At 60.6% G+C, this 10,238-nt stretch overlaps 1 protein-coding gene across 3 annotated transcripts in view; it reads right to left on the reverse strand.

The window, feature by feature from the left end:
- Positions 1–8,090, reverse strand: part of ITGA5 (integrin subunit alpha 5) — a 52,050-nt gene extending 43,960 nt beyond the window's left edge. For all 3 annotated transcript variants that reach the window (XM_048831716.2, XM_048831715.2, XM_075121462.1), the window contains exon 1: positions 7,824–8,090. In XM_048831716.2, the coding sequence (XP_048687673.1) occupies positions 7,824–7,978 (155 nt within the window). In that variant the 5' untranslated portion in view covers positions 7,979–8,090. The remainder of the gene's footprint in view (positions 1–7,823) is intronic.
- Positions 8,091–10,238: the final 2,148 nt, after the last annotated feature.

Genomic DNA, 10,238 nt, shown 5'->3' on the forward strand with positions numbered 1-10,238 from the left:
AGGGGGTCAGGGGCTCAGGCCCAGATTGTGCAGCACATTTGGGTTTGGGGAGCAGAGTTCCAGGGCCTGGACCCTACAGCCAGCCCATGGGCACCAGGCTGGGCTCCCGTGCTGCAGCTTGTGGGGTGGGGGATGTTACACCCCCCATCTGGACTCTTACTCAGGCCCACTTTTCTCTGCCCGCCAGCTCATGCCCCCAGCTAACAAGTGTCATGTCCTCACCGTGGGGCTCTCTAGGGGCCCAGGGCTGCCCCATAGCCCAAACCAAAGCCCAGGATCCAGACTACAGCTGCCTGGAATGGAACCAGCCAGAACCCGGCTCTGATCATGCTGAAACATGGGGATCCCCAGCCCAACCAGACCCAGCACCCTGGGAGGTGCCCGTCACGGAGACTGAGATCCCAGCTTAAAGGTGATCCAGGACCAGAACCGTGGTTCTGCTTTGGGGCTGATCTCCCATTTGTGGGGAAGACAGAGAGGTCTGGTGGATTAGTGCAGGATGGTGGGGGTGGGTGTTAGGACTCCTGTGTTCTGATCCTGACTCTTGACACTGAATCACTCACAGCATGGGCAAGTCCCTGCCACTCTCTGCCTCAGTTTCCCTTCCGAAGTAGGGCTGATAACCTTCACCCTCCCCTTCCCTGATGGGCTGGGGGATTCCTGAGAGCTGGAAGATCACTGTGAACACAAGACACACCAGACACCCTCAGAGCATCAAAGCAACTGCACACACACCCCTGCTGTCAGGCGGCTCCCCGAGGGCTGGGGCTACTACCCCAGCTTCCCTTCCTTGCTAGACTATTTATCAGTCCTGTCCAGCTGGCCTCTCTGCCTCTTCCACTGCTCCAAGTCCTACTGCCAGCCCCTCAGCTCCTGGCTGGAGAGCCCCCGTCTCACTCCATGGACATAGAGCCCCCATAGCCAGTGCGGGCCTCTCTGCTCTCTCGCAGGCAGCTTCATATACTCTGGCATCATTCCCAGCATGCCTTGCTGCCCTGCATGGTGCCCAGCCGATGGCAGCCTGCTCCTCCCCAGCACAGTGTGCCTCCGGACAGAGGGGGTTTACCTGCTGGCCCCTGGAGATGGGGAGAGCCGGTCGGCTGCCTGCCAGCCCCCCTGGAAGAAGGGTGGGGGTTACACTCAGCTGCTAACCCACAAGGTCCCGGCTGGGGACTGGGTCAGCTGATTCAGGGCAGAGGCTGTGCGGCATCCGGGCTGGGATTCTCCTGGGAAAGCAGCACTCACTCACACATTGCTCCTGCTCCGTGGTTTAGGCCGGCTGGGAGCCAGGGCTCCGGGAACAGCCTGACTCACTGCGCGGCTTCTGCTGCCAGCCAGAGTGCGCAGAGACGGGAAAAGGGAGAGACAGACAGGAAAGGGATTGCACAGGGGAGCCATGCCATGGGTAGTCCTGGCCGCTCGGCGATTCCTGAGGGCAGCAGGGAGAGAACCAGGATCCTGCTGCTCCGAAAGCCCCAGTCCCGAGACCTGGACTAAGGGAGAATCCCAGCCTAGGCCGGAGTCAGGGTGAGCGGTGCCGTGCCAGGCGGCGGCACACATGGGCATACCCAAACACTGCAAACCAGACTTTTCCTAAATCCAGGCAAGGCCCTGATGGCTGCATCCTGGTCAGCTCTTTCCATCCCCGCATGCCATGGGAATCAGGAGGCCCATCCCTAGACGTCACAGCCTGCTCCACACAGCAAAGCCCAGCGATCACGGGTCAGGAGCCCACCCCAAGGGGTGGGGGCAGGACCTGGCAGCCACAACCCTGAGGCTGAATGAGCCAACACCAGCTCCCGATGCTGCCTCAGTCCCTGGGAAACTCAGCTCCCTGGAAGGTCTGGGGTGGGGGGTGTCAAACTGCTCAGGGAGACGTCACAGAGGAGCTCTCTGGGGTCACAAACCTCCCGGTGTTCCAGGGGGCAGGTGAGTGTGTAGGATTTGCTCTGGGGTCAGGGTGGGCGCTGTCTGGGGTCCCATTACCCAACACACTGTTCCCACGGCCCAGCTGCCCTAAGCTGCTCCACATGGGATCTAGACCCTCAGCCTGGGGCTTGGCTGGTCATTTGCCCTCTGGGGCTTCTCACCCTCTGCTGAGCTGCTGGCACCCCTGAGGACTGATAAAATTTGTTCTTCAGCAAGGTGCCAGGACTCCGAAGCCCAGCGGGGAGCAGACCTGGCCTCGGCCCCGCCACTCATGAAGCATTCTCTGGCTGCTTTCTCCCAGCTTTGTGTAGATACTTCCCCCATGCTGCTGGGGACGGGGTCCGGGCCTGGGTGTGAATGAGTTAATAGGCAGCAAGACCTGGAGCAGTGGAAGAGGCAGAGAGGCCTGCTAGACTGATAAATAGTCTAGCAAGGAGGGAAAGCCGGGGTAATAGCCCCACGCCACGGGCTGAGAGGAGGGGTGTGTGCACCACAGTTGCTGTGATGCTCTGAGGGTGTCTGGTGAGTCTTGTGTTCACAGTGATCTTCCAGCTCTCATGAATCCCCCAGCCCATCAGGGAAGGGGCGGGTGACGGTTATCAGCCCTACTTCGGAGGGGAAACTGAGGCAGAGAATGGCAGGGACTTGACACTGAATCACTCACAGCATAGGCAAGAGTCAGGATCAGAATAGGCTCTGCTGGGGGCTATGGGGGTAAATCAGGAAGCCCTCCCCTTCCCCCCACGGGAGGGGTGTGAACACCAGAGCAGAGATTAGCTGAGCTCCGGGCTGCTCTCGGTTGGAAGATCAGGGAGAGCATCCACCCAGCCTGCAGCTGGGTCCTGCACCCGCCTTGCCTGTCTGGCGCGTTCCCAGACCCTGCCACCTCCCCCACCCCGGGAGCCTGGACAAGGGCCCCTTTCTGGTGCACCTCTGGGGCCCAATAGCAAGAGGCTCTGGGAGCTCAATGTAATGAGTTTAGCAAAGAGAAGGTTCAGGGCTGACAGTCCCTATGACAATGGGCTCTGCAGCCCAGCAGAGAAAGTCTAACCCACGCCAGTGGCTGGCCGCTGAAGCCAGATCAGCTCAGACTGGCAATAAGATGTGAATGGGTAACAGGGAGGGGCGTTAACTATCAGAACAGTTTACTGAGGGTTGTGGTGGATTCTCCATCCCTGGCCATTTTAACCCCTTTGGACGAGCTCAAGCAGGAGCTAGCCCAGCGCAGTCCTGAGGCCTGTGCTGTGCCGGTCAGGCTGGATGGTCACATGGATTATGAAATCTGACTGGCATGGACTGGCCCATGGCCAGGCAGAGCTCTTGGGCAATAAGCTAATGGCTCCTGTTGTGTATTTAACCCTTTGGTGCCCAGGGCTGTGCTAAGTGGGCAGCCCCTTACTGTAGCAGGGAGCTGTGGGCTAGATCCCCCGGCATAGCCAGCTGATGCCCCCCATTCCAAGGGGGCAGGGTGCATAGCTTGCTGCCACCACCCCAGGGAACACAGGAAGGACAGCAAGGCTGGGAGGCCACAATGTGCACTGCATTATCCCCCTGAAATAGATGGGGAAACTGAGGCATGGGGGGGGTCACACAGGAGGTCATTGGCAGAGCAGGGGATAGAACCCTGGAGTTCTGCCTCCCAGCCCCACACCCAATCCAGCAGACCAACCTTGTGAAATCTGTTCCTTGCCGTCAAGAGCACTAACGTCTGCTGAAGGATAATGCACTGCATTATCCCCCTGAAATAGATGGGGAAACTGAGGCACGGGGGGGTCACACAGGAGGTCATTGGCAGAGCAGGGGATAGAACCCTGGAGTTCTGCCTCCCAGCCCCACACCCAATCCAGCAGACCAACCTTGTGAAATCTGTTCCTTGCCGTCAAGAGCACTAACGTCTGCTGAAGCCAAGCCCGACAAGGCCTCTTCCTGGGGTCCCCATGCAGAGACCCTCCCCCGGCAGAGCTGCTGGGGCCTCACAGAGCTGGTTGCTGCTTTCTGCAGCGAGCTCTGCAGTTAGAGCAGGGCGGGACTGGGAGTCAGGACTCCTGGGTTCTATTCCCAGCTCTGCCACTGCCTTGCTGTGTAACCCTGAGCGAGTCACTTCCCAGCTCTGTGATTCAGTGTCCTCTTCTATAAAGTGGGATAATTACCCAGGGCTGTGAAGCAGAAATGCTACCAGAGACATCCCCCTCTCTGGAAACCAGAGCCCTGGACAGAGCATCCCAGTGCCAATCGCTTCCAGCCCCAGACCCAGTGCCATGGGCAGCCTGTGCCAGCCCCTTCAACAGGAGGAGGGGAAAATAGCAAGCCAGGTGAAAGTTTTGCCTTCCCTGTATCAGGTGGTGCCCAGATCTGCGCTGCATGAGGGACCAGGACGTCCAGGCCAAGAGAGAGATGACATGTTGAGCGAGGAAAGGCAATCAGTGACATTTCATTACAGGATGCACTGATTTGGCTGCAAGGGGGTTGGGAAATCAGTGGCACTGCGTGTGAAGGGGGTGGAGAACTGGCGGCACTGGATATGAGACCCATCCAAATAAAACACAGAACCCTGGAATCCACAAACCAGACCTCAGGATGACAGTGTGAACCCGCTCGCCACCCAAAGCGCATCACCCAGGAGGTGGAATACAGCCTCACAATCAGCTATCCCCCTATCTCAGTCAGTACCAATAACCCCACTGCACAGAGGAGGAAAACAGATGCCCAGAAGAATGATTTACACAGTGAGTTAGGAGCTGAGCTGGGGACAGAACCCTGGCATCCTGACTCCCAGGCCCCCTGCTCTAACCTACCCACTAGATCCCACTCCCCCGAGCCAAAACCCAAACCCAAACCCAAACCCAGGCATCCTGATTCCAGCCCCCTGCTCTAACCCACTAGACCAGGGGTGGGCAAACTACAGCCTGGGGGCTGCATCCAGCCCTTCAGATGTTTTAATCTGGCTCTCGAGCTCTTGCTGGGGAGCGTGGTTGGGGGCTTGCCTTGCTCCGCGTGTGTCATGGCTCTGCGTGGCTCCCAGAAGCAGGGCATGTCCCCCCTCCAGCTCCTATGTGTAGGGGCAGCCAGAGGGCTCTACACACTGCCCCTGCCCCAAGTGCTGCCCCCGCAGATCCCATTGGCTGGGAACCATGAGTATTCATGCCGCACCATACAATTTCTATACCCTGATGTGGCCCTCAGGCCAAAAAATTTGCCTACCCCTGCACTAGACCCCACTCCCAGGCCCCCTGCTCTAACCTACCCACTAGACCCCACTCCCCCCAGACCCAGAAACAAACCCAGGAGTCCTGACTCCCAGTCCACTCTTCTTTTAGCTACCAGACCACGTGCTCCTAAGGAGCCAAGCACAAACATCTGGGAATGATCAGAGGTGGGTGTGGTTTTAGCCCCTGAGTGTTGGCTGTTTCGAAGCTGGGGTGTTGGGTTGGGCCCTCTCTCTCTGACCCCCTGAGCACACAGGGAGTTAGGTGCAGAGCAGCCTGCAGTTTCAGGTCACATCGGGGGCTGCTCTCACATCGCAGAATGCTGGGACATGGCCCAACAGGTCTATATACACTTTCCCCCAAAAAGGGACCCACCCAGCACCATTCTAATGCAGCCACCTCTGGGATAGAGCACAATAGCCAGCAAACCTGCCAGCTGGGATTTTGACTGAAGACAATGGGAGCTAGACTGCTACTCACCCCGACAGCACCCTGAGGTCTGCATCTTGTGTCCCAACATGCCACAGTAATCGCACTGTGGGTTCTAAGCAGTCTGCTTGGCAGCTGAAAGGGTTAACAACCCTGTAGAGGGGAAGTGGCTCTTACACCCCCAACCCCCGTTGCAGGGGATGAGCCCACAGGGCTGGACATGGCAGACCCTCAGGCCAATCAGCCCAGTGATACCAGGGGTTGGAGGCACTTTCCTGGCCAATAGATATGGGGGTGGGGGGAGAAGAGGAACAGGGTGGTTAGGCCAATAGGATCAATGGTAACAGCTGCCTCTTGGTTGGGCTTTACCCCCTCAGCTGCCTCTTGGCACATCCAAGGGCTGGGGCTTTAACAAGCTCAGCCTGACTGGTGCTGGGAGCAAGTAGGGACCGTGAATGGAACAGAGCACACTCATGAGGGGCATCTCCATGAGAAAGCTCACTGAGCTGGCTGCCTGCCACGGGACACAGCTCTCCCCAACTCCACCCTCCCCACTGGATCAGAGCCACCAGGCCCCACACCCACCCAGCGCTGCCAGGGCAGGGAAGAGAGGGGCTTTGATAAGTGGCATTCCCAGGAGCAGCATCTGGGAATTCTGTGTCCCCTCGGTCCCCTAGGGAGTTCGGAATCAGGACTCCTGGGTTCTATCCCCAGTTTCTGGGAGGGGAGTGGGGTCTTGGGGTTCAAGCAGCCGAGCTGTGAGGCAGGACTCCTTCTCCAGAGACAAGGATAGAACCCAAGACAGGTCTACTGGTTTGAGTGGCAGGGCTGGGAGCCAGGACTACTGGGTTCTAGTCAGAACCGACTAAGGGCTTGTCTACACTGGCAATGAGCGCTTGAACGTGCGTAGTCACAGCACAGCGCTAGGAGAGAGCTCTGAGAAAACCACCTCCACGAGGGGCGTAGCTCCCAGCACTGGGGCGCTGTCTACACTGGCATTTAACAGCGTTGAAACTTGCAGCGCTCAGGGGGGTGTTTTTTCACACCCCTGAGCGAGACAGTTGCAACACCTGTAAAGTGCCTGTGTAGACAAACCCTAACACCCTGAGCCTGGGAACACTGGGCTCCATGTCAAGACACCCAGTGTCACCCACTCCCCCGCCCCTGATTACACAGCACCATGAACCGGAGTTGCCTGAGCTCTGGAGGAGTCCTGCCCTCAACCCTGCCACGTTCACTGGCATGAGGGTCCCGATCCCTGGCACCTTCCGCCCTTGGTTGCTTCCTCTGCACCCAACCCAGCAGGACCTCGGGGGAGGCAGATTCGCCCCCATCCTGATGGGCGTGGGCCACGGGCCAGTTCAGGAGGGGGACGGGGAAATGCAAGGGCGGTTCAGCCCTGGTCCGGGAGACGCCACCTCCAGCCCCCCCATCGCTCCGTGTTAGTAGCTCGCCAGGGACTCCTGCCGCCCCCCAGTGTTCGCAGTTCCTGTGCCCCACTCGGGGCTGCCCCCTGGCGAGGCGGGGGGGCAGGAATAACCTCCCCAGCCCCGCAGCGTCCCGCCCAGCTGCCCTCTCCCAGGGAGTGCCCCCACCGGTCCCTGCGCCGCCAGGAGAAAGCGCCTCCAGCGCTGGAATTCCGCCTGCTCCGAGTTACAAGGGAAGGAGCCGATCCCCGGCTCCGATTACAGGAAACGCTCCGTTCCCAGCCTGTTCTGTGCGGGGCCGCGGGGGGGGGGGGGTCCCACCGGAGCGCGGGGCTCGGGCTGCAGCGTCGCCCGCCCACCCGGCCCCCACGCGCGTCCACCCCGCGCGGGGATCCCACGAACAGGCGCGGGCCCGGGAGCGCGAGGAATGCGGGCGGGGGGCTCCGGGGGACGGGGCCCGGCAGAACCGGGGCTCCGCGGAGCGAGCCGGGACCGGACAGGACGCGGCACGGTGCCGGAGCCGCGTGCCCAGACCGGCGGAAAGAGGCGGGGCCCCGCCAGGGGGACTGGGGGCAGAGCCCGGGAAGTCAGCGCTGGGCTAGGAGCACACGCCTCCTCCCCCGGGGGTAACAGGGGGCCGTGAACCCCCCCCCCATATTCCCCGCCCACAGGGGGCCATGAACCCCCCCACTCCCCCGGCCCCGGGCTAGCAGGGGGCCGTGAACCCCCCCCCCCGACCCTTTGATACAATTTGTTCTTCAACAAGGTGCCAAGACTCCAGAAGCCCGCGGGGGAGCGGCCCCGGCCCCGGCCCCGCCGCTCGCTCACCCACCTCTGAGGCTCCGGGAGGTAGAAATCCACGGCGAAGCCGAAGAGGCTGCCCGGGGCTCCGCGGAACAGCGCCGGCTCGGCTACGTCCAGGTTGAAGGCGCGGGCGGGCTGCAGGGCGAGCAGCAGCAGCGGCAGCAGGGTCCCGGGGGGTGGCATGGCGGAGCCCGGCGCGCTGGCTGCCCCGCTCCCGACGCGCAGGCAGGACCTTGCGGGAGCAGGGCTCCGAGACCCCTCCTGGAAGCGCCCGCAGGGTGTTTCCACCCCGCCAAAGGGAGGAGTCACCAGCCGCGGCTGCGCCCACCCCCTGCCTGCGGGGTGGATCTCGCTGCGCGGAGATGGGGCGGTTTTGGAGAACACGACACCGCTGGCACCGGCCGGGCCGGGGGCAAGCCCGGGACCCCAGCGATGGGCCAGGAAGGGTCCGGCTTTGCGCTCTTGAGTTCAACCATAGGGAGCTTCTATGCAAGTGCAAGTAGCAAAAGGGGGAGCTCACACTTTTGGGGAGCAGCAGCCCCCCCCAAATGAGCAAGATCCTGATCCCCGCGCCCCAAGGAAGTATGTCTGGGGGTGCTTCTGCAGCGAGCGGGGCCCCTCGCAGGGCTGTTCCCTGCAAAGGCCCTTTGCAGAAGGCAGGAAGAGGCTGGCAGAAGGCAGAGAGGAGGAAAAGCACTTTGATTCTATCCCTGATGGCTCCTCTGGGGTCATTATCCTATGTCACAGACAGGGAAACTGAGGCCCTGAGAGGGCCGGGCCTCAGGAGAGCGGGGCTCGATTCTCAGCTTTGCCACAGCCTCCTTGGGACCTGAGGAAGAGCCCTGGGTAGCTCAAAGGCTGGCCTCTGGCCTCAGCAGAAGTGAGTCCAACAAAAGCTATTCCATGCCCCACCTTGTCTCTCAGATCCTGGGACCAGCCCGCTACAGCAACACTGCAAACAACAGCCTCCTGTGTGCACTGGGCGGGCCATTGCATCTCTCTGGGCCTCAGTTCCCAGCTGTAGCATGGGGCTAAGGATCTGCCCCCAGTGGGTTTGGGGGGCAGTGCCCAGAGACTGCTGCAGCATGGGGGTCACATACACACGCTCCCCTGCACGTACCAGAGGCAGGGGAGAGAACAGGTCTCTTGGCTCCCCACCCACTGGCCTCTCCACTTGCCAGCCCCCTGGAATGGCCACTGGGGGGGCACATCCCAGCGGCTCCAGCCCGGCTGAGTTCATGGAAAGAGGTGACCCTGCAATGTGCAAAACATTTGCTTAGGCAAAAGCCTTGGAAATCTCCCATAGTATCCCAGTACAGGAGGCCAGGGTGAGAAACGCCCTGAGGCTAGCGCTCGCCAGGCCTCCACCACCCCACTAGCTTTCCACTGACATCCCACTCCACCCAGCCTGAGTCAGTGTGGGGCAGGGAGCCCAGCCCAGCCCTCCAGCCCCTGCCCCCCTGAGGCTCCACAGCTGGCACAAACAGCAATTAGCCCTCACAGCCAGGGAGGGAGGGTGTGAAACAGAGAAGAGAACAAAGGGGGAGACACGCAAAAGTTAATGTCAGTGATTGCTTGAATTCTCAGCACATAGAAGCTGGGAACGGAACCCAGGAGTCCTGGTGTTCTGCCCTCACTGCTGGACCCCACACCTCTCCCATAACTGGGACAAGAACCCAAGAGTCAGTTCCTGCTGTGTTATTGTTGGGTTACTTGTGCAGGCACAGGTGTGTTACTGCAGGGTTGTTTTTGTACAGATGGGTGTGTTATCACAGGGTCACTTGTACGCACACTGGTGTGTTATTGTAGGGTTGTTCGTGCCAGCTCAGTCCAGATGAATTCAGCAACTGCAGTCTGTCCTGGCCTCACTTGGTTCCCATGAACAGGGAGCAAAGGCAGGAGCCCGAAGAGCTCTCCTGGGGCTGAAGGGCAGGGAGCACCTTCTCCAGGGGCCCATGATGACCAGTGTGAGCCCCTACTGCAGGACAGCCCATCCCAGGGGGTATGGAGGGAAAGGACCCTGGGAGGGATCAGGGAGCTGGCTGGGTGAAAAATGGGCCCAAACTCGGGCTACTAGAAGCTGCTCTGACTTGCACCCACAACCCAGAGCAGGCACCCCAGGCTTTCCCAGCGCTCCCCAAAATCCCACCAAGCCAGGGAGCCAGAGGCAGCAGGGCTGAGCCATGGCTGCAGCAAAGCTGCTTTTGTGCTATTTCCTGGCCCCTCGGAAACAGGAAGTGCCAGAAATCTTGTGCTAGAAGTCATTTCCCCATGACTTCCTGGCTGGCGGGTGAGCCCCACCTCTGGGCTCCCCCAGAACAGCCAGTGGGCTGGAGTGTCTCCACTCACAGCACAGAGGTGATGTCGGGTGCAGGGAAACTCCAGGGGAATCTAGTCGGTTCTGAGTTAGAAGGAGAAGGGAAATGGCACAGGAACCCAGCCT

The sequence above is a fragment of the Caretta caretta genome, chromosome 20, assembly GCF_965140235.1.
Source record: "Caretta caretta isolate rCarCar2 chromosome 20, rCarCar1.hap1, whole genome shotgun sequence".
NCBI lineage: Eukaryota > Metazoa > Chordata > Testudines > Cheloniidae > Caretta > Caretta caretta.